At 44.6% G+C, this 24,663-nt stretch overlaps 1 protein-coding gene across 1 annotated transcript; it reads right to left on the reverse strand.

The window, feature by feature from the left end:
• Nucleotides 1–2,282: 2,282 nt before the first annotated feature.
• LOC130277413 (dimethylaniline monooxygenase [N-oxide-forming] 2-like) lies at nt 2,283–24,254 on the reverse strand. The gene is made up of 5 exons (XM_056528084.1): nt 24,214–24,254; nt 7,003–7,133; nt 3,950–4,138; nt 2,861–3,023; nt 2,283–2,341 (listed from the first exon to the last, which is right to left on the reverse strand). Exons 2-5 carry the CDS (start codon nt 7,126–7,128, stop codon nt 2,283–2,285), a joined length of 537 nt encoding a protein of 178 aa, XP_056384059.1. The 5' UTR covers nt 7,129–7,133; nt 24,214–24,254.
• Between the last annotated feature and the right edge of the window lie 409 nt (nt 24,255–24,663).

Consider the following 24,663-nt stretch of genomic DNA (forward strand, 5'->3'; position numbering starts at 1 on the left):
TATTATATTCATAGGGTACAGTGTGAAGTAGTATTATATTCAGGGAGTACAGTGTGGGAGAGTATTATATTCATAGGGTACAGTGTGAGGCAGTATTTTATTCAGGGGGTACAGTGAGGGACATTATTCTATTCAGGGGGTACAGTGTGAGGCAGTATTATATTCAGGGGGTACAGTGTGAGGCAGTATTATATTCATAGGGTACAGTGTGAGGCAGTATTATATTCAGGGGGTACAATGTGGGACATTATTATATTCAGGTGGTACAGTGTGAGGCAGTATTCTATTCAGGGGGTACAGTGTGAGGCAGTATTATATTCTGAGGGTACAGTGTGAGGTAGTATTTATTCAGGGGCTGTGAGGCAGTATTATATTCAGGGGTACAGTGTGAGGCAGTATTATATTCAGGGGTACAGTTGGAGGCAGATTCAGGGGCTACAGTGTGAGGCAGTATTATATTCATAGGGTACAGTGTGAGGCAGTATTATATTCAGGGGGTACAGAGTGGGACAGTATTATATTCAGGGGTACAGTGTGAGGCAGTATTATATTCAGGGGTACAGTGTGAGGCAGTATTATATTCAGGGGTACAGTGTGAGGCAATGTTATATTCAGGGGTACATAGTGAGGCAGATTCAGGGGCTACAGAGCGAGGCATTATTATATTCATAGGGTACAGTGTGAGGCAGTATTATATTCAGGGGGTACAATGTGGGACATTATTATATTCAGGTGGTACAGTGTGAGGCAGTATTCTATTCAGGGGGTACAGTGTGAGGCAGTATTATATTCTGAGGGTACAGTGTGAGGTAGTATTTATTCAGGGGCTGTGAGGCAGTATTATATTCAGGGGTACAGTGTGAGGCAGTATTATATTCAGGGGTACAGTTGGAGGCAGATTCAGGGGCTACAGTGTGAGGCAGTATTATATTCATAGGGTACAGTGTGAGGCAGTATTATATTCAGGGGGTACAGAGTGGGACAGTATTATATTCAGGGGTACAGTGTGAGGCAGTATTATATTCAGGGGTACAGTGTGAGGCAGTATTATATTCAGGGGTAAAGTGTGAGGCAATGTTATATTCAGGGGTACATAGTGAGGCAGATTCAGGGGCTACAGAGCGAGGCATTATTATATTCATAGGGTACAGTGTGAGGCAGTATTATATTCAGGGGGTACAGTGTGGGATAGAATTATATTCAGGGGGTGCAGTGTAAGGCAGTATTAAATTCAGGTTGGCAGTGTGGGATAGAATTATATTCAGGGGTACAGTGTGAGGCAGTATTATATTCAGGGGTACAGTGTGAGGCAGTATTATATTCAGAGGTTCAGTGTGAGGCAGTATTATTATTTTCATAGGGTACAGTGTGAGGCAGTATTATATTCAGGGGGGCAGTGTGGGATAGAATTACATTCAGGGGGTGTAGTGTGAGGCAGTATTATATTCAGGGGTACAGTGTGAGGCAGTATTATATTCAGGGGGTGCAGTGTGGGATATAATGATATTCAGGGGGTGCAGTGTGAGTCAGTATTATATTCAGGGGGTAGAGTGTGGGATATAATGATTTTCAGGGGGTGCAGTGTGAGGCAGTATTATATTCAGGGGGTACAGTGTGTGGCAGTATTATAATCAAAGGGGCAGTGTGAGGCAGTATTATATTCAAGGGGGGGCAGTGTGAGGCAGTATTATATTCAAGGGGGGGGCAGTGTGAGGCAGTATTATATTCAGGGCTACAGTGTGAGGCAGATTCAGGGGCCACAGTGTGAGGCAGTATTATATTCATAGGGTACAGTGTGGGACAGTATTATATTCAGGGGGTACAGTGTAAGGCAGTATTACATTCTGAGGGTACAGTGTGAGGCAGTATTATATTCAAGGGGGGGCAGTGTGAGGCAGTATTATATTCAGGGCTACAGTGTGAGGCAGATTCAGGGGCTACAGTGTGAGGCAGCATTATATTCATAGGGTACAGTGTGGGACAGTATTATATTCAGGGGTACAGTGTAAGGCAGTATTACATTCTGAGGGTACAGTGTGAGGCAGTATTATATTCATAGGGTACAGTGTGGGACAGTATTATATTCAGGGGGTACAGTGTGAGGCAGTGTTCTATTCAGGGGGTACAGTGTAAGGCAGTATTACATTCTGAGGGTACAGTGTGAGGCAGTATTATATACAGAGGGTACACTGTGTGGCAGGATTATATTCATAGGGTACAGTGTGAGGCAGTATTATATACAGAGGGTACAGTATTTAGCAGGGTTATAATAATTATTGTCTTCATACAGAGAATGTGTAACTACTGAGAAAGTGAGGAACCAACGTGCGGACGTCAGACTCTGTAGAGAAGATGGAAGAAGACATAGGGTGAGATTTATCAAAACCTGTGCAGAGGAAAAGTTACCGAGTTCCCCATAGTAACCAATCAGATCGCTTCTTTCATTTTGCAGAGGCCTTTTCAAAAATGAAAGTAGTGATCTGATTCGTTGCTATGGGCAACTCAGCAACTTTTACTCTGCACAGATTTTTATAAATCTCCCCCACAGTGTCTGGACAAGATGAAGAATAAAAGACAACAGAGAAGACGTCACTCAGGTCACTGATATTATTGCTTTTTCTCCTGACTGTCCCATCAGTGCTGTAGTCACTGATATCTTTGTTCCGCTGGGGAAGGGGGTCATCGGGGATTGAGGAAGTTGGTAGTCATGGGGGGGGGGGGGGTGGTGCAATTTTTTGCATCAGGGCCCTGTGGTTTGCAGCTACACCCCTGCCTAGGACTCATAGCAATCGGTGGCTGGGATACCAGATTTGATGATATTGTTACCAGGCCTCAGCTCTGTATTTATTGTATCACCTACCTGGATAAGATTCCAGTGGATAATACTGATCGGTGTGGTGACCAGAACAAACCATCACGGCATCAAAAACACTGGTTTCTGGCTTGGAATCCTTTTCTGTGGTGATCGACCACTGTCCGCTACTTACAAAATCTTTGCATTTTCTTACACTGGTGACTACAGTCTGAAGGGGCACAAAAGAGATTAGGCTGATATCACTAATGATCAGATTATGTTTACTTTTGGCATTATGTACTATGTCATCCTTAACCCCCTGTTTTCCTCCTCTACTTTTGAGAAACATAATTTTTCTCTTATTTTTCCATCCACAGACCCATATAAGGGCTTTTTTTTTTTTTTTTTTTTTGCAAGACCAATTGAACTTTGTAATTATACTTTTTATTTTACCATAATTACCAAAAAAATGTTTTTATTATTTCTGGGAACAAATTAAAAAGGAAAAACAAATTTTTCCTACTTTTGCAATATTTTGTGTTTACATAATGCACTTTATGGTCTTAATTCTGTAGGTCAATGTTATTAAAATTATACCCATGTTTATATAGGTTTTTCTATTACTGTACTATTTTAAAAAAATCTAACTTTCTTTAGACAAACTGACTATGCTTAAAATTGTTCTATTCTGACCCCTTTTACACTTATTTTTCCGTATATGTACGGCTGTATGAGAGCTCCTTTTTTGCACTGTGGTCTGTACTTTTTATTGACTTTTTCATCACTTCGTGATCTGATCCTGTATATAATGTGAGCAAAAATCAGCATTTTTTGCTCCGCCATTTTAGCTAATCAGACCTCTGCAATCATGTTGCGGGGGTCCAATGAGTTCCCTGAGCTAACAGACATCTATCATTTATACCTTTAGACATCATGATCGGCATTCATTATGTCTGAAGGGTTAACTCATTGGGAAACACAGGGTTAGCGTATTCTTCTAATGTCCAATAAGTGTGTGTGTGTGTGTGTGTGTGTGTGTGTGGGGTCTGATGAATCAGCATTTAGAATAGGAACTTATTTAACCTCTTACTTACTCAGTTACTGCATAGCATGAAATTTCCTTTTATTTATTTATTTATTTTATTTTTTTTGTACCTCGAACTGGATATATTTCAGTAGATTAAATTCCTCCGCATATTTTCGTAGGTACCCCAGCAATTTGAAATTAGGAACAAAGTTTGGAAAGTTTTCCGGGTAGGGAAAATCGCTGTAACCCATCATTTCTTTGCTAGTGTTGCTGACGACGGATTGATAAATGCTGGCTCGGCCATCCTCTATGTTGTTCTAGTAAAGAGAGAAAAAAAAAAACAAGGTTACTTATGGAAGGCCATTACATTTCCCAAGATCTCATTGCTATTTTTTTTTTTTTTTTAACTTATGTGTTTTTAAGTGTTCATTTTATTAAAGGGGTATTCTCATGTCAGCTTAAAATGCTGATTGTCGGGGTGCAACTATTGGGAGCCCCTCCAGTCTGTAAAACAGAGGTAAAATGTCTCCTATGTTCAGAAGCCCTATAGACCAGTGGTGCTGAGATTCGTAGTTTTGCAACATCTGGAGGTCCGCAGGTTGGAGGCCACTGCTATAGACAAAAAATGAAGCACTGGCCACGCATGCGCACTATACTATATTTACAGTGGGGATCAAAAGTTTGGGGCCCCCAGGTAAAAATTTGTATTAATGTACATAAAGAAGCCAAGGAAAGATGGAAAAATCTCCAAAAGGCATCAAATTACAGATTAGACATTCTTATAATATGTCAACAAAAAGTTAGATAAGGTTAAAATTTAACTTTTTGGCCGGAATGAGTAAAGGTACGTTTGGAGAAGAAGGGGAACAGAATTTAATGAAAAGAACCTCTGTCCAACTGTTAAGCATGGGGGTGGATCAATCATGCTTTGGGGTTGTATTGCAGCCAGTGGCACAGGGAACATCTCACAAGTAGAAGGAAAAATGGATTTGTAAAAATTTCAGCAAATTTTGGATGCTAACTTGATGCCATCTGTGAAAAAGCTGAAGTTAAAGAGATGATGGCTTCTACAAATGGATAATGATCCTAAACACACCTCAAAATCCACAGGGAGGATTACATCAAGAGACATAAACTGAAGGTTTTGCCATGGCCTTCACAATCTCCTGACCTCAACATAATTGAAAATCTATGGATAGACCTTAAAAGAGCAGTGCGTGACAGACAGCCCAGAAATCTCAAAGAACTGGAAGACTTTTGTAAGGAAGAATGGGCAAAGATACCTCAAACAAGAATTGAAAGACTCTTGGTTGGCTACAAAAAGAGTTTACAAGCTGTGAGAGGGCAGTACAAGATATTATTAACTCTGCAGGGTGCCCAAACTTTTGCAGATGCCATTTTTTTTGTTTTCTGTTATTTTGAAAGTGCAAATGATGGAAATAAAATCTAACTTTTGTTGACATATTATAAGAATGTCTAATCTGTAATTTGATGCCTTTTGGAGATTTTTCCATCTTTCCTTGGCTTCTTTATGTACATTAATACAAATTTTTACCTGGGGTGCCCAAACTTTTGATCCCCACTGTATTCAGGGGAACATTTTGCCTCTATTTTACAGATTGGCAGTGGTCAGACCCCCACTGATCAGCATGTTATTTTCTATCTTTTGGCTTTAAAATACAATATTTTTGAAAAAAATGGGTGCACAAAATGATTGGGCAGTTTTTGTGGCATTTTTTTCAGGAAAAAAAAAATGGAAATTACCTACACACAGGTTTGCATTGAAGCTCTGAACAAATTAATTTGTAGCAAATTTGTTTGTCGTCTTAAAGGGATATTCCAAGACCTTTTTTTTTCTTTTATGCAAGACAGAGGCAGCAAAGTTAGTTTAGCTACTAATATACTTCACTTACTAAAGTTTGGTGGCTGATATCAAATTTCTTTGTCTTTCTTTTCCCAGGAAGTTTATTTTCTGCAGCCTACAAAATGAGCGTTGTCTCTGACCTTTCCCAGCTTGCTGTGTGGCCCGAGACATTAAATCACAAGTCAGGTGCTAAAAGGGGGCTTGGCTGCTTTGTATGTTGTGTGTGAAGCCAGCCCCCTTATAATGTTACTGGCGCACATGTGCATGCATTCATCATCCACAGACCGACAGCGTGAGATGTCAAGCAAGTCATGTGATCAGAGGGGGCAGGGCTTTGCTGCAATGGGTGGGGCGATCAATGTGTGGGAGGGAAGTAAGTCACCTCCCACCTTGAAACAAAGGATCCTGGGATTGTACTATGAGTGAGGCCATGGACACTGGAAGTAACCAGTTCCCCAAAACAAGCCTGCAGCCTGATGGGGAACACAGGACACGGCCATTTAGCACCAACACAAGCACAGATGCTTGGACACACTGCTGTGGACACACTACTGACCGACCCTGAGGTCAGCCTCCTACTTTGGTCAAGTGCTTAGAAATAAAATTTAAGCTCCTAAGCGCTGATCATATGAGGTAGGTAGATGCGGACACAAAAATATTGTCCAAGAAGCGGATTTATTGCCACGAAACATTGCGTTTCCGGTCCATAATGGACCCTTCGTCAGGTAGGAGCACCCCCAAGGGATATGCCTGTTTGTTGAATTATCTGGTGAGCGATCACTTTATAGAGACTACGATTAATCAGTCCTGTTTGGACTTTGATGCCTAGGGTAATACACGAGGCGCTGTCCTCTCTCTCCCGCTTTTTTTTCTCCCCCTACTTATAAATTTGGTCAAGTGTCCTGGTTTGTCTGCTTGTAGCAGCAATCCGCCGCTATGAGCAGAGACAGACTGAGCTACGAGGCGCGCACGTAAAGTGCACTCAGGCATTGCAGTCGCTCCCTCTGCTAGGCTGAGCAGCCGCAATGTCTGTGAGTATGCTAGACATGTTCGTGCGCGACAGTCCGTGTCTGCTCAGAAGGGCGTATCGCTGCTATGAGTAGACAAACCAGGACACTCGGGCAAAGTAGGAGGCTGACTCCTGCAGCGGTCAGTAGCGCGGCCGCAGCATCAAATACGCTGCGGATGCGCTACGTGTTACCTTACTCTAAAACAGTAAAAGGAAGAAAAAAAAAATAGAACGTGAAATAAAATGGCAAAAATAAATAAATAAATAAATAAATTAATTAATTAAATAAATAGTTGACTTCTACTTACGGAAAACCTCCAAACCCCACCAATATCATCGCTTCTTTCAAAGCAGGTGGGCTCCAAGCCTTCATCCAGGCAGCATTTAATGCAGGTCAGGCCGCTCACTCCTGCTCCAATTATGGCGACCTTCATGTTTTCTGTAAAGAAATGCGCAAACGGAAAAATGAATAAAGCCTCATATTTCTCCTTCTAAAGTGATAGATGATGCTGCTTGAAAATCACGCAAAATAAAAGAAAAATAAACACATATTTGAACTAATTGTTAATAAATAAAAACGGAATAATACAGCACAATGCACTTTTCTCATGAAATATTCCTTTTTTTTTTAGGGGTTGTTCACACTATGGGATCTCCACCCAAAAGATATTCCAGATTGGAGTTTCAGTGTGAACAGCTGCCACTAAAGTTCTTTTAGCGCTAGGGCCGTGCGATCCTGCCCTTTCCCTATTGTCGGCAATGCAGACTGCGAATAATTTCACCGAAAGATTAAACATGTTCATTCTTTCAGCAGGTGAATTTCTGCAGCAGAATTTGCCACCGCTGAAATTCCATAGTGTGAATGGGTCAATGGCAGACCCCTTCCCATCAATGCTACATTAGCATCTCTTTGGCGGAACATTTGCAGAATGTCGCCCAGATAGCAGGGACCATTTGGAAATGTGCCTTCTCTAAAGGCATTTCCGAGCAGATTCTGCCAAAAGAACTGACTTTTTGTCTGTTATTAACTACAACTCCCAGCATGCCCTGATACAGCCTGTGGGTCAGCTGCTGCCAAACAAAAACTACAACTCCCAGCATATTGGACTATATAGTAGTATATAGTATAGGTCAGTGTTTACCAACCAGGGGTACCTCCAGCTGTGGCAAAACTACAACTCCCAGCATGCCCGGACAGCCGTTTATTTTTATATGCAATCATTAGATTGCATTTATTGTATAATGCTATGCCTATGACATAGCATTATACAGTGAGATCGGCGATCCATTGATATAACCTGACTGAGCCAGGCTACATCATTGGATCGGCAATCAGTGGCAGGAGGCAGGTAAAGGGACCCTCCTCCGCCATTTTAGTTCACCAAATCCCTGTGATCACGTTGCAGGGGGGATTTTGATGAGCTCCCAGAAATTTTTACTTTCATTTTAGATGCTGTGATTGGGTGTCTAAAGGGTTAAAATGACTGCCAGTGGCATTGAGTGTCTGGCTACTGATATAAGTCGATACTCACTGCTCTGAAGCGAGTGCAGACTGCTGAGACACAATTAGCTCCTAGCAGGCTATAACTACCCCTCCCCCTTACTACAATAAATACTTAAATAATAACTGACACAACAACAATTTAACTTTTCCGTGGGTGGGGATCGGCCACAGCTTTATTTATAAAATTACTTATATAAATAACAATTTAACTGTAACAAAGACACCGATTGGCTTCTTACCAACCCGAGAGGTGCTGCCACACCGTCCTGTGTGGAGGTCTACCCCGGGTTGACCCCGCTTTCACCGTCTTCTTACCGCCAAGCTGTGACTTACAATAAACAAAGATACAAAAAGGGAGGGAGGGAGGGGAAAACTCCGGGTCCTGGGCAGATTGAGGGGGGAAGGGAGGCACCACAGCTATAAATACCCAGGGGAGGGCCTCTGAAAGCCCGGGAAACTATTAAACCCCTGATTGGTGCACTCCTTCCCCCCACCCATGGGACATACCACTGTAGCCATTTGCAAGTTTTACAGGCGGGGGAGGGGGCTAAAAACCTTGCCTGTATATTTCTTAACCTCTTACTGCTCACCAGTCAGGGGGCAAGCTAGTTATGCACAGCTTGCCCCTCCAGACTGCTGAGACACAATTAGCTCCTAGCAGGCTATAACTACCCCTCCCCCTTACTACAATAAATACTTAAATAATAACTGACACAACAACAATTTAACTTTTCCGTGGGTGGGGATCGGCCACAGCTTTATTTATAAAATTACTTATATAAATAACAATTTAACTGTAACAAAGACACCGATTGGCTTCTTACCAACCCGAGAGGTGCTGCCACACCGTCCTGTGTGGAGGTCTACCCCGGGTTGACCCCGCTTTCACCGTCTTCTTACCGCCACGGAGGAGACCAGTTAGCCCTACACTGGGCTCCGACCCCCACCCAAGAGATAGTGGATAGCCAACACCTGGGGCCACCTCCAGCCCCCCAGCACACCCAACACATTTCCTCTCCAGGAAATCCGCTCAACACTTTTCCTCTCCAGGAAATCCGCTCAACACTTTTCCTCTCCAGGAAATCCGCTCAACACTTTTCCTCTCCAGGAAATCCGGGTACCTGCCACCAGGACCAATTTTTTAAATTTATTTATTTATTTATTTTTTATTTATTTATTTATTTTTTTTTTTTTTTTTATAACCCGTGTGAACTCATCTCTCAGACTCGCCCATACACCGAAGGGTGATGCAGCACTCGCACCACCTCGAAAGCCGCTCTCAAAACAAAAACACACCTGGGAAACATCAAACTGGGCGAATATAGCAACACAACATGCAGATCGCCCGCGGCCGTCGTGCAGCGCTACCCTCTCCGGAAACCCAGCCACCTCCGCCGGCCCCGATACAAAAAGAGAGCAAATCCAGAACTCACAAAACAGTCATTCGCGGACCCTCATGGAGCACGAGCTGCGTGTCACGGATCGCCTAAACAGTCTCGGACCGACGGGCCTTTATTAGTTTTATTTTTCATTTTATTTTTTTTAAACTTTTACCATGAAACGCACAAAATAGGCACCCAAAAACACAGACACCCAAGTCCCATGGAAGGAGACGAGGAGAAAGAAAAAGTGCCCCATCCACATAGCCCTGAAAAAAGCTAGCGCAAAAACTCGGATCAGAAAAACAACGCAAAAGCGACAACCAAAAAACCTGCAGCCGCCACTAAGCGACCCAAAAACAGATAGGAAAAACCGGTCGCCGACAGCAAGGCCACCCACTCGCGGGCCCAGCCCCTATGTATACACCACCCGCAAAGCAGAAAGAAAATCACCCCCTGCCATGTGCCGTGCAGCACAGCGGGAAAGCCACCCAACTTTTTATTTATTTATTTTTTTAGATTATTTATTATTTTTATTTTATTTTTATTTTTAGCTGATTCACATGAACAGGTGAAGATCCCACATCACATACTCAGAATGTTATTTGGATACACTGAGAACACTGCCCAAATCTCGAACCTCCTTGGAGAGGTGACACAGCAGATAACTTCCGTTATCACATCCTATCAAAACGAAACAGGAAATCAAACATTAGCCTCGTAAGGTCACTGCAAAGGGCATTCCAGGTACCGAAACCAATATTTATTTATTACTTTTTTTTTTTTTTTTTTTTTTTATGTTTTTATCCCCTGTCCACAGACCCTTTAGAACCTCCGGGACCCCCCACGACTGTAGATAGACATCCCGGCCTCCACACCAACACCAACCACTCGCAAGTACCGTAAAAGACTTGAACCCACAGCCCCAGCCCGTGAGTGCGACCAAGTCGCAGGAGCCACCAAAGCGGACCACAAATTACACCACTCTCCCCGATGACCCACGGGCCGGCCACACAAGCAACCTCCGGAACTACAGCCAGAGAAAACAGGACAAAGCGTCAACACCCAATACCGACCCAGGGAGCATAGCCCTGAAAGAAATTGTAACTCCAAACAGCGAAGCACTAAATGCAACAGACAGAGCACAGGAAGAAAAACACGCCCCGTGATCACTCAAATCACACACTAGAAAAGAAGAAAAGCATCACAAAATTAGCGCGCAACCAAGCGCAGGGGACTTGCAACCCACACAGTAACGTTACAAGCCTAGAACATGAGCTGCCGAAGCAAGCACCACTGACTACCAAGACCCAGGGGTAAACCACCCCACAGCACCACTGGAAAACCAAACACCACACCAACAACCGACCAAACCAGCCACATCCGAGAACAAAGCGAGCTCCCCGTGCAGGGAACTGAAAGCAGGCCAGGCCACCGCATGACCCTTGAAAAAACCCCAACCAACCGAAATGTCAGCCCAAAGCGTACCAGGGGCACATATGCGGGGGGCCCAAATACCAGACACCCTCGGCGGCCAAAGACAACCTGCAGGAAAAAACTCCGCCCAGAACCATATTCCATGCGGAACTTACAGTAAACCAGCAAGGACCGGAACAGGGGCACCTAGCGAGCCCCGAGGAAACCAAAGCAGAGAAAACGCAACCACTCCCCGTCCACAGGAAAACTGCAGACCAACGCCAACGCGGCATGCGGAAGACCGCAACAAACCACACCCCAACAAGCGTAGAGCACAGGAGTATCCCCCTCCGGAAAACCACCACAAACAAAAGAAACCACGAGGAAAGACAAACTGAGACTCAAAGCGAAACCTACCCACCGCCACATCAGCTAAAGCACCCAGCACGACATACAGGAGTCCCATGCCTACCAAAGATCGGGAGCAAAACAGGAGAAAACATCAGACAATACACTAGGACAAACAGAGCAGCGGAGAGGGACTACAACTAGTGACGGAGAGAAACACCAAACAAAGGGGGAGAAAACCAAAAGAAACAAAACCGTAACTGGGTGCCACCGATTCAAAATAAGGAACAAGCCTCAGGAGCTAAATCCACAAAACCCAGTCATCCAGAGCGTAAGGCCAAAAGACCACTCACCTAAGCGTGCACCGCAGAAATTGATACCACACCAAAGCACCCCGTCAAGAAAAGACGTACCCAACTCACAACCAGAGACCAACATAGACATACACCTATATCCGAGACCCAAACCCAACAAACCCACAGGAACAAAAGGTGGAAACTACCAGAACAGCCATAAGCACACTAACCGGGGAAGGAGAGGGAACCAACCCAGCTAGCCAGTTGAAGACAACTGGCCTGCCAAAGCCCCAAGGGCAGGCACGAAAATAGAGCCCCCCCTGCCCCCCCGCAACAGCACACTCACTAAGTCCAGAAGATGGAGAAGGCACAAAAGCAGGACGAACCACTTTACCACCGCAGGCGTTGAACAAGGCACGCTGGAGACCACCTGGTTGCGGGTACTCTGCCGCCGCCCGGAATGGCGCCGGGAAACCAGCAGTAGAGAACTCAGGAAGAGGGACAGCAGCGGAGAGGGTTTGGGGTGCAGTGACTGCCTGAACCATGCGCCGTGATCCGAAGTTTACAGCGATACAATTATCGTGTCAAACAGAGTTGCGATATAAATATATATATATATATATATATATATATATATATATATATATATATATATATATATATATATATATATATATATTTTATTTATTATTATTTTTTTTTTTTTATAGGTATGAAAAGCGACCAAAATACGCTATATGGGACTAGTAAAATTTATATATTTAATTTTCAATTCGCGCTTACACGCGGATCAAATGAGGATATATAACTTGATAGTGCGGACATTGACGCACGTGGCAATACCACATGTGCCTGTGTATTGAAATCCACACAGTTCGTACTTTTTTTTTTTTTTTTTATTGTAATTTTTCTTTAATTTTTTTCTTTTTTTCTTTTAATTTTTTTGTATTTTTTTTTTTTGTTTTTTTTTTTACTTTTATTAATTAATTATTTATTTTTTAAATTAATTAATTAAGTAAATTTTTATTTATTTATTTATTTATTTATTTTTTTTTTTTTGCGCATACGCCATTGAAGGAATGCTGCAATCGAAGACATATTTAGATAGTACGGACATGTACGCACACAGCGATACCATATACATGCTTGATGTAATACAGTTTTTATTTTATTTATTTATTTAATTATTATCAGTTATGTATTTATATTTTAATTCATGTTTTTATGTATGGGGGAAAAAGGGGGGGGGGGGAGGAGTGATCCAAACATTTATCATGGCAAGGGTTAAATTTTTTTTTTTTTTTGTGCGCAATGCTATAGCTCCATAGGGAGCCACAACACTGCACACACAGATCACTTGCCATGTATTAACATGGCAATGATCTGGGTTGTCAGTGATTGATTGCTCAAGCCTGAATTTCAGGCTTGGAGCAATCAATCAACGAGCGGACGCGCAGGAGGCAGGTGAGTGACCCTCCTGCTGCGTTCCAGCTGATCGGGACATCGCGATTTAATCGCGATGGTCCCGATCAGCCCGACTGAGCAGCCGGGACGCCTATACATACATTCAGATGCGGCGATCAACTTTGATCGCCGCATCCGAAAAGGTAATGCCGGACATCTGCCCGATCGGCGATGTCCGGCATTAGCACGGGTCCTGGTTGCTAATAGCAACTGGGACCCAACGGCTATGATGCGCGCTCGCCTTGTGAGCGCGCATTATAGCTGGGAACACGCAAATGGACGTTAATAAACGTCCATTGGCGCAAGGCTACCACAACAGCCGCAGCAACCCAGGGGCCGCCACCGCAGACGGAGGGGACAGCAACGGGGAAGGAGGCAAAGCGCGCACATAAGGAGCACGCCTGGCAAAGGGGCTCGGGCCAGGGGCAGAGAAGTGGATTGGAGGAACGGGCAAGGAAAAGGATTAAAGGTACGGGAAGGGGATTAAAGGAACGGGGCAGGGAAGAGGAGTAAAGGAACGGGCAGGACAGGCGGACGGGGGGTGGGGAGGGGGGGGGGTGTTAAAGGAGAGCGGGACTGTGAGAGGGCGAGAGGTCCGCCAGCCTCCCGAACCTAACGCCAGGGTGCAACAGGAGGGGAGGCCAGCTCAGCCACAAGCGAGCATGCCAACCCTCACCCTCCTGCTCCATCCGGGCCATAATATAAGGGGCAGTAACATACCAACCGGCAGACAAAACTCCGGGTCCTGGGCAGATTGAGGGGGGAAGGGAGGCACCACAGCTATAAATACCCAGGGGAGGGCCTCTGAAAGCCCGGGAAACTATTAAACCCCTGATTGGTGCACTCCTTCCCCCCACCCATGGGACATACCACTGTAGCCATTTGCAAGTTTTACAGGCGGGGGAGGGGGCTAAAAACCTTGCCTGTATATTTCTTAACCTCTTACTGCTCACCAGTCAGGGGGCAAGCTAGTTATGCACAGCTTGCCCCTCCAGCTCCCATGCTTGTGATTAAAGGGGTACGTACGCAGGTGGAAAACCTTATTATTATTTTTTTTTTTTAAATCAACTGGTGCCAGAAAATTAAACAGATTTGTTAATGACTTCTATTTAAAAATATTAATACTTCCAGTACTTATTAGCTGCTGTATGCTCCACAGGAAGTTCTTTTCATTTAGAATTTCCTTTCTGTCTTACCACAGTGCTCTCTGCTGACACCTCTGTCCCTGTCAGGAACTGTCCAGAGTAGGAGCAAATCCCCATAGCAAACCTCTCCTGCTCTGGACAGTTCCTGACATGGACAGACGTGTCAGCAGAGAGCACTGTGGTCAGACAGAAAGGAAATTCAAAAAGAAAAGAACTTCCCCTGAGCATACAGCAGCCACAGTCCAGAGCAGTTCAGTGTCAGATGAGCTATGATTGGCTAAGACTGCACCCCCCCCCCCCTCCCCTCAGCACTTCAGACTGCATTTCCTGATTTTGGACTTCTGCAAGGTCAGCAGGAGTCCAAAGTCTGTGCAAGAGATGGGGGGGGGGGGGGGGAATGTGCTCTGGACAGGTAGGGAGACACCTACTGGCAGCTTTTTTAAACACAAATAAAACAGAAAACTTTTGTCCTTTTTTTTTTTTTTTTTTAAACAAAGAGTGCAATAGCAAAAAATTAGTTTTAATGACAGTGCCCATTTAAGGTTTCCTTTGACTATTGGGTTCTGTGGATAGGGGATAAGAAGTAATGTACAGGAGTTCCCCTTTAATGTGCTGCCGAGTCTTCTAGATCTTCATAGATACAGACCCACATGCAACCTCTGATAACAAAGCTCCCATTATCTACCAGTTACATCCAGCTACCGCTGGATCCACCTTTCCCCTAGACACAGTCTGATTTCTCTATAACAGTGTTTCCCAACCAGTGTGCCTCCAGCTGTTGCAAAACTACAACTCCCAGCATGCCCGGAAAGCCTTTGGCTGTCAGGGCATGCTGGGAGTTGTAGTTTTGCAACAGCTGGGGACACACTGGTTGGGAAACACTGCTCTATAAGCCAAAGAACATTTAGAAGCCAAAGAACGTTAAGCCATAACAAAGTTAGAAGCCAATAATGTTAAAGTTAAACAGATTTGTAAATTACTTCTATTAAAAAATCTTTACCCTTCCAGTACTTATTAGCAGCTGTATGCTACAGAGGAAATTCATTTTTTTTTTTTTTTGTCTTGTCCACAGTGCTCTCTGTTGACACCTGATGCCCGTATCAGGAATTGTCCAGAGCAGGAGAAAATCCCCATAGCAAATCTATGCTGCTCTGGACAGTTCCTGATACGGACATCAGGTGTCAGCAGAGAGCACTGTGGACAAAACAAAAAAAAAAGAAAATTTCCTCTGTAGCATACAGCTGCTAATAAGTACGGAAAGGATTGAGATTTTTTTAAACAGAAGTAATTTACAAATCTGTTTCACTTTCTGGCACCAGTTCTAAAAAAAAAAAAAGTTTTCCACCGGAGCACCCCTTTAACCTCTTCAGGACATAGGGCGTATTGATACGCCCTGCATTCCGAGTCCTTAAGGACCGAGGGAATTCCGGTCCCCACGCCTAGTCGGTTGGGGACCAGAGCCGGATGCCTGCTGAAATCGTTCAGCAGGCATCGGGGCATATCGCCCAGGGGGGTCATTTTGCCCCCCCATGTCGGCGATGGCCGTGGATCGCTGGACAATTCAGTCCAGCGATCTGCGGCGATTCCGGGTCACTCGGGTCTCCAGTGACCCGGGGACCCGGAATTATTGGCTGATCGGGGCCGTCTCTGACAGCCCCGAACAGCCAGAGCCTGCAGGGGTGAGGTGGCACTGGTGCCACCTCACGATCGCCCTGATTCGTCGGCCGGATTACCGGCCGATCAATCAGGGCACCTGCTGCGGGTGTCCCTGCCGCAACCCGCTCCACCCCTCTTTTGGAGGACGTGAGTGGGTGCAGGAAGAAGACCCCGGGAGCTGGGGACCCCGATCCCCGGTGTCAACGTTGGGATCGGGGCCCCAGGAGCGGCGGCGAGGGACTGACCTGAAGCAGCGTGGATCAGGAGTTGGGTGAGTGACAACCTCCTGCTGTTGCTTAGCAACAGCTCCCAGCATGCAAAAAGGGCATGCTGGGAGCTGTTGTTATGCAACAGCAGGAGGCAGACAACCACAACTCCCAACATTCCCTTATGGGCATGCTCGGACTTCTAGTTTTGCAACAGCTGGAGGCACATTTTTTCTATGGAAAAGTGTACCTTTAGCTGTTGTATAACTACAACTCCCAGTTTGCACAAACGGCTAAAGTGCATGCTGGGAGTTGTAGTGGTGCATCTGCTGGTTGCATAACTACAACTCCCAGCATGCCCGTTGGCTGTCGGTGACTGCTGAGAGTTGTAGTTTTGAAACAGCTGAAGGCGCACCGGTTGTGAAACTCAGAGTTTTTTTTACCTAACTCAGTGTTTCACGACCGGTGTGCCTCCAGCTGTTGCAAACTACAACTCTCAGCAGTCACCGTACACCATGCACCGTACATGCTGGGAGTTGTAGTTTTGGAACAGCTGGATGTTCCCCCCTCCCAATGTGAATATACAGGGTACACTCACATGGGCGGAGGTTTACAGTAAGTATCCGGCTGCAAGTTTGAGCTGCGGCAAATTTTCTGTGAACCCCCGCCCGTGTGACTGTACCCTAAATACACTACAATACACTAACACAAAAAATAAAAAGTAAAAAACACTACATATACACATACCGCTACACAGCCCCCCTCCCCAATAAAAATGAAAAATGTCTGGTACGCCACTGTTTCCAAAACGGAGCCTCCAGCTGTTGCAAAACAACAACTCCCAGTATTGTCGGACAGCCGTTGACTGTCCAGGCATGCTGGGAGTTTTACAACAGCTGGAGGCACCCTGTTTGGGAATCACTGGCGTAGAATACCCCTATGTCCACCCCTATGCAAGTCCCTAAATTAGGCCTCAAATGCGCATGGCGCTCTCACTTTGGAGCCCTGTCATATTTCAAGGCAACAGTTTAGGGTCACATATGGGGTATCACCGTACTCAGGAGAAATTGTGTTACAAATTTTGCGGGGTATTTTCTGTTTTTACCCTTTTTAAAAATGTTACATTTTTGGGAAAATAAGCATTTTAGGTAAAAAAAAAAATTTTTTTACATATGCAAAAGCCGTGAAACACCTGTGGGGTATAAAGGTTCACTTAACCCCTTGTTACGTTCCCCGAGGGGTCTAGTTTCCAAAATGGTATGCCATGTGTTTTTTTTTTTTTGCTGTCCTGGCACCATAGGGGCTTCCTAAATGCGGCATGCCCCCAGAGCAAAATTTGCTTCCAAAAAGCCAAATGTGACTCCTTCTCTTCTGAGACCTGTAGTGCGCCAGCAGAGCACTTTTCATCCCCATATGGGGTGTTTTCTGAATCGGGAGAAATTGGGATTCAAATTTTGAGGGGTATTTTCTGCAATTACCCTTTTTAAAAATGTAAAGTTTTTGGGAAAACAAGCATTTTAGGTAAAAATTATTTTTTTTTTGCATTTGCAAAAGTCGTGAAACACCTGTGGGGTATTAAGGTTCACTTTATCCCCTGTTACATTCCCCGAGGGGTCTAGTTTCCAAAATGGTATGCCATGTGTTTTTTTTTTTTTTTTTGCTGTTCTGGCACCATAGGGGCTTCCTAAATGCAACATGCCCCCCAAAAACCATTTCAGAAAAACGTACTCTCCATATCCCCTTGTCGCTCCTTCCATTCTGAGCCCTCTACTGCGCCCGCCGAACACTTTACATAGACATGTCAGGTATGTGCTTACTTGAGAGAAATTGGGCTACAAATACAAGTAAAAAATTTCTCCTTTTACCACTTGCAAAAATTCAAAAACTGGGTCTACAAGAACATACGAGTGTAAAAAATGAAGATTGTGAATTTTCTCCTTCACTTTGCTGCTATTCCTGTGAAACCCCTAAAGGGTTAAAACGCTTACTGAATGTCATTTAGAATACTTTGGGGGGTGTAGTTTTTATAATGGGGTCATTTATGGGGTATTTCTAATATGAAGACCCTTCAAATCCACTTCAAACCTGAACTGGTCCCTGAAAAAAAGCGAGTTTCAAAATTTTGTGAAAAATTGGAAAATTGCTGCTGAACTTTGAAGCCCTCTGATGTCTTCCAAAAGTAAAAACACATCAATTTTATGATGCAAACATAAAGTAGACATATTGTATATGTGAACCAAAAAAAATCTATTCATAATATCCATTTTCCTTACAAGCAGAGAGCTTCAAAGTGAGAAAAATACTAAATTTTCAAATTTTTCATCAAATTTACGGATTTTTCCCCAAGAAAGGATGCAAGTTACCACAAAAATGTACCACTATGTTAAAGTAGAATATGTCACGAAAAAACAAATCTCGGAATCAGAATGATAACTAAAAGCATTCCAGAGTTATTAATGTTTAAAGTAACAGTGGTCAGATGTGCAAAAACATGGCCGAGTCCTTAAGGGGAACAAGGGCTCAGTCCTTAAGGGGTTAATGTACATCATATATTATGCAAAGTGTTACAGAACTCAATTCCTGCTCATTCCGAAACATTGGACATGGTAAAAGCAACAAGATATCATAGAAATATACTTACTATTTGATGCCTGATCCTTTCTGTAGATGAATACAAAAGTTTTGGTTTCTTGACGGTAACAATAATTGTGAACACAGTTAAGTCAATGGAACAAGAGAATAAAATGCTCCTCTGAAGACCCCTTTAGTCTGAGATTAGATTTCCCTCTGCCCATTCCCAATAAATCTCTTGATCGGTGTGGTGAACGGGAGGATGGTGCCGTCTGTGTATACAGCAGAACGCTGAGATGCCTCACGTATCAACATGCTATTTTGTGTGTCGTGACACCGCCTATTGGAGATCTATTCCCTACAAGTCTGTGCCTGACCTATTCAAATAACTTAAAGCAGGACGAGGGATTGTAGCCGAGCCAGATTCTGCCTCAAAAAGGAGGAGACACCAAACTGTAGACAGCTGGTTCGCTGTTCTTGCCCAGTATATAGTCTTTGATGTAGTTCTTAGGCAGGGGAGTTACTATTTCTATGTACAGTGGTCCCTCAAGTTACAATATTAATTGAATCCGGGACGACCATTGTATGCTGAAACCATTGTATGTTGAGACCAGAACTCTATGGAAACCTGGTAATTGGTTCTGAAGCCATCAAAATGTCACCCAAAGATAGAAAAAAAGTGAGGAGTAAAGAAGAATAAGTAGATAACTATTACAGATAAAGCAAATCCTTACATATAAAAGTAAGAAAGATCTGCTGGGGGCTGTGAATCATTGTATATGTCAGTGTTTCCCAACTGGGGTGCCTCCAGCTGTTGCAAAACTACAACTCTCAGCATGCCCGGACAGCCGAAGGCTGTCCGGACATGCTGGGAGTTGTAGTTTTGCAACAGCTGGAGGCACCCCCTTTGGGAAACATTGGTCTATGTAGAGGAAAGAAGCTTCTTCAGGGTCCTGTACAGAACAAGCAATGTCCTAAAAAATAAAAAAAAAAGTAAAAAATGGAGCCGCCATCACCTGGTGTACAAAGGAGAAGCTAACTCTGGCACAGGTAAAGAGTACAGAACATGTAATACCTCCCTGTACTGTAGGGGGCGCTACCAGACACCAGTCAGTACATACACTTCAGTAATACAGGTAAAGAGTACAGAACATGTAATACCTCCCTGTACTGTAGGGGGCGCTACCAGACACCAGTCAGTGCATACACTTCAGTAATACAGGTAAAGAGTACAGAACATGTAATACCTCCCTGTACTGTAGGGGGCACTACCAGACACCAGTCAGTGCATACAATTCAGTAATACAGGTAAAGAGTACAGAACATGTAATACCTCCCTGTACTGTAGGGGGCGCTACCAGACACCAGTCAGTGCATACAATTCAGTAATACAGGTAAAGAGTACAGAGCATGTAATACCTCCCTGCACTGTAGGGGGTGTTACCAGACACCAGTCAGTGCATACAATTCAGTAATACAGGTAAAGAGTACAGAACATGTAATACCTCCCTGTACTGTAGGGGGCGCTACCAGACACCATTCATTGCATGCACTTTAGGAATACACAGGTTTTACCAGTGAAATGTCCATTCTGATTGGTCGGTTCTTCCAGCCATTGACACGTTTCGCAGATTCCATAGCATTGTATGTTGAGTCTGGTTTCAAGTTACAATGGTCCAGAAAAGACCATTGTATGTTGAAACTAGTGTATGTTGAGGCCATTGTAAGTTGAGGGATCACTTTATGGAAGTTCTCGTTTATCCATTGGGGGCACTAGATATATGTTTTTTTTTTCCTTCTAATGAAGAACTCATTTGCATTCCTTTCCCAGGGGGAGATTGACTGTAAGGTTCCCTACACCAGCTGGTGGTCTCTACATGAAGAAGAAATACTCAGTAAGAGGTGTACACTAGCAAAATAGCAGTAATTATTTATGATAAGCAAAATGTAGTGACCGACAAACAACCTAAAACAGCTCAAGATTCTAGACTGGTGCCTGACTATCTCTCTTTGCCTTGTGGTTTTGTACTTCATTACTCTTTCTGGTTCTAATCTGGGCCTGTTTGACTAGCTCGCTTGTGTGTTTGTGTCTGTGTTATCTGTTCTTGGTTTGCTCTCCCGGCTATCCTCTCCACAGTGTCATCTCTACAAAAATAAAGTGAGACATAGCCAGGGTCCTAGATTAGGAATGAGGGCTCTATGTGAGCACCTGGAGCAGAATGACAAGACCTTGCTACATGTATCACTAGTCCACCAATGCCTGCTTTTCGCTGGCTACTACAAACTACTCCAAGTCCACCATCACCCTTCCAGCTGCTACTACCAGTCAGACCTACACATAGAAGAACCATGATCCCAAAAAGAAGGATTTAGATTTATTTTTTTATCTATTTATTTATTTTTTTTGGTCTTTTAGTACAATTTCTTTAGTGCTATTTCTTCTTCACCATTTTTGGGACACCAATTCTATGGCAAGAGTAATTTTGGAAATTTTTATTCACTATCTGCTAGTCCTTCTTCACTTTATTTGGACACCATCACAATCCTGTTGCAACTCCCAAAAAGGGATAATTTTTGGAACACTTGAAAAAAAGCCATTGCGTCTTCCAATACCTGTGTGCGCTTTTTAACATCTCCAGGCACCTGCCACAACCAGGGTCACTTTATGCACCTTTATTTTAGTGTTAGAGCTGTTAGGCAGTGTTATACACGTGTTTTGGGGCCTATTATAGTTGCCGATCGTGAAGAGCCTCCAGTGTTTCACTGTTCTGCTGCAGCAACTTCTACTGTTGTTACTTCCAACAAGTGATAATGAACTACTTGGAAAAAACCAATTGCTATTTCCAATATATCCGTGTGTGTTTTATCACCGACAGGCATCTGCAAACAAACAGGGAAACTTTAACTTTCATAAAGCATTCAGAATCCGCTAACGTAGAGTGTTTTAAAAAAACAAAAAAAACTGTTGGTTACCATTGATGACCACATGTTGTCGTAAGTTTGACATTAAAGGACATCTGTAGTGCAATATAACTTATACCCTATCTGAACGATAGGGGACAAGTTATAGATCACGGGGAGGGGGGGGGGGGTCCAAGCACTGGGGCTCCCCGGGATCTCCCGGACGGGGCCGCAGCAGTATGCTGGAAAGGGGGCGTTCCGTCCCCGCATGATGTGGCGGCCCACATGCCCCCTCCATGTACCCCATAGAGGTGTGTCTGCTGCGGCTTTCTGCTGGGGACAAAACTGCACTTCCTGCAGACTGCCGCGGCCCCTTCCAGAAGATCCAGGGGGGGGGCAGCACTTGGACCCCCCGCGATCTATAGCTTATCCCCTATCCTTTATGTTATGTTGTGCTGGAGTACTTCTTTAACTTAGCCGTAAAACCAGTTCAAAACTACTTGACTACAGTCCTAGATGACCCTAGTTGTGTTATACAGGGCTTTTTGAGCTTATAGGTTGTATTTTACATGAGTTTTAGGGATATTGCTGAGTTCCGGCTTTGGTTGGAACTTATTAGCTGAGAACCAAACTTTTGGACAATATTTTTGAAAAGTTTGCGTGCGGGCATGCTGGGAGTTGTAGTTTTGCAACAACTGGGGACACCCTGCTTGGGAAACACTGGTCTATGTAGAGGACAGGAGCTTCTTCAGGGTCCTGTACAGTACGTGCAGTGTCCTAAAAAAGTAACATGGAGCCGCCCTTACCTGGTGTCCAAAGGAGCAGCTAACCCTGGCACAGGTAAAGAGTACAGAACATGTAATACCTCCCTGTACTGTAGGGGGGCGCTACCAGACACCTGTCAGTGCATACACTTCAGTAATACAGGTAAAGAGTATAGAACATGTAATACCTCTCTGTACTGTAGGGGGCGCTACCAGACATCAGTCAGTGCATACAATTCAGTAATACAGGTAAAGAGTATAGAACATGTAATACCTCCCTGTACTGTAGGGGGCGCTACCAGACACCAGTCAGTGCATAGGCTTCAGTAATACAGGGGTTTTACCAGTGAATGCCCATTCTGATTGGTCAGTTCTCTCGGCCATTGACAAGTTTCACAGATCTGGACTGTCTTTGTCCAGATTGTCATTGTATGTTGAGTCTGGTTTCAACTTACAATGGTCCAGAAAAGACCATTGTATGTTAAAACTATTGTATGTTGAGGCCATTGTAAGTTGAGGGATCACTGTATAATGTTCTGAATGAGTGTCACCCATTGCATTGCCCTGACTCCTAGAATTTGTTAGTGGACTCTGTAAACTTGTAGGAGTGAGGGGATGGCGATTGGGGGAGCAGGGAAGGAATCACTTCAGTAAGACAGATAGCTCCGTCAGGCTTTATCCTCCTCTGAATACTGGGATGGCGCTGGGATTCTGTTCAGGACCTGGCTGCAGCAACTGGCGCCACGGAGGGACATTGCAATCTACACTCACTCACCTTTCATTTTCTTTCTTTCCAGCTGCGAGTTTGAAAGAATCTCCATGTTTAAAGAGGTGATGGGGTTTGGAGAGGTAATGGTTTTGGAGCAGCAAACTTACACTATATGCCAGTGTTAGGCCCCTTTCACACTGCCGGTATGCTCCCGCAAATATTTGGCCATCAATCTCTTTTTTTCAGTTTGCAGTTTGCCGACCGTAATTTTGCCAGAGCATACCGGCAAATAATGGGCCCGATGGACCCCATGGTATTCAATAGCCGCCATTATTTTTGGAGAGAAAAGTCGGTGCACGCACTATTTTTTTCTCCGGCTTTTCTCGATCCTAAAATAACGGGCTTCACACTGCTGGAGACAACCGGCAGTGTGAACGTAGCCTTACCCAACCAGTACGCCTCTAGCTGTTGCAATGCTGGGAGTCGGAGGCATATTAGCTGGGAAACACTGGCAGCCAAAGGCTATGTAGGCATGCTGAGAGTTGTAGTTTTGTAACAGATGGAGGAACACTGGTTGAGAAACACTTCTATATGCACACAATATGGACTCTCACATTATGCACACACTATGCTATATGTACACTTACCTTCTAGTCTAGTCAGTAGTCACCCCAGATGTCGTCATTACCCCAAGGCAGCAGTTGGGGGTGCAGGCCATGTGTACAGAAAAGGCAGCATAACCCATAAAGGGCAGGAGGGGTACACAACTCAGTTTCCTCTCCCTGTGCTGGGCCTCCTCCTCCTCCTCCTCCTCCTCCTCCCTCCTTTTGCTTTGAGAAGGAGCAGGAGAGAAGTCCTGACGAGCGGTGCAGGTAACACGAGGAGCGGAGGAGGATAGAGTGTAAGTAACCACTGCTCCGCCATCTCCTCCCTCTGCCCCTGCTGGTGACTTCATGCTGCTTATTAGGTGTCATTGAAACTTCCCGGTAGAGGCGTGCATTGGGATTGGGATAACGCAGGACCCAACCCAAAAAGTTTGGGCGGTCAGGAGGCTGCTGCAGGTGGGCACGGGATTCCGCATATCCCGCAAAATCCTGCACCACTGCAGCAGCCTGAGTGACTCCCAGTTATTCCCATCCTCCGCTTACAGTCAGACTCACCAGTAGCGCAGCTGAGTGGGGCTGTTTCTCCTCCAAGTCCTGTCTCCTCCCCCCACCGCAGTCGCGCCGCCATGTTATGGACTCAGAGCCTGTGCTCAGCATGCCCTGGAGGATCCATCTACTTCTGCCGCCGCCGGGCCCGGTAGGTCAGAGTCAGAGCTGCCACCAATGTTACTCACAATTTACACACACTCACAGCGCGCTGTGCTGCAGCCCCGATGGGGTCGGTGATCCTACCAGCAAGAGCCTCTGTCTAGGGTGCAATGCTCTGCAGTCTGCACATACACCCCCCCCCATGTGGATAGCAGTGTGTATAGTGTACATTCCTATACAGGTAGAGGTGTGTACAGAGCATTGCACCCTAGTCTGTACTACATACAAGGGTGCAATGCTCTGCACATACAACCACCTATATAGGAATGTATGCACACAGTGCTATACATGGGGAGG

This window comes from Hyla sarda, chromosome 6, assembly GCF_029499605.1.
Source record: "Hyla sarda isolate aHylSar1 chromosome 6, aHylSar1.hap1, whole genome shotgun sequence".
Taxonomy (NCBI): Eukaryota; Metazoa; Chordata; class Amphibia; order Anura; family Hylidae; genus Hyla; species Hyla sarda.

What these genes read in the sequence shown, in the direction of transcription:
- LOC130277413 (XM_056528084.1), bottom strand. Translation starts at nt 7,128, where the DNA reads ATGAAGGTCGCCATAATTGGAGCAGGAGTGAGCGGCCTGACCTGCATT. An exon ending in GTGGGGTTTGGAGGTTTTCC is followed by an intron (nt 4,139 to 7,002) that starts GTAAGTAGAAGT and finishes TCTCTTTACTAG; the next exon opens with AACAACATAGAGGATGGCCG. An exon ending in TGAAATATATCCAGTTCGAG is followed by an intron (nt 3,024 to 3,949) that starts GTACAAAAAAAA and finishes GTGCCCCTTCAG; the next exon opens with ACTGTAGTCACCAGTGTAAG.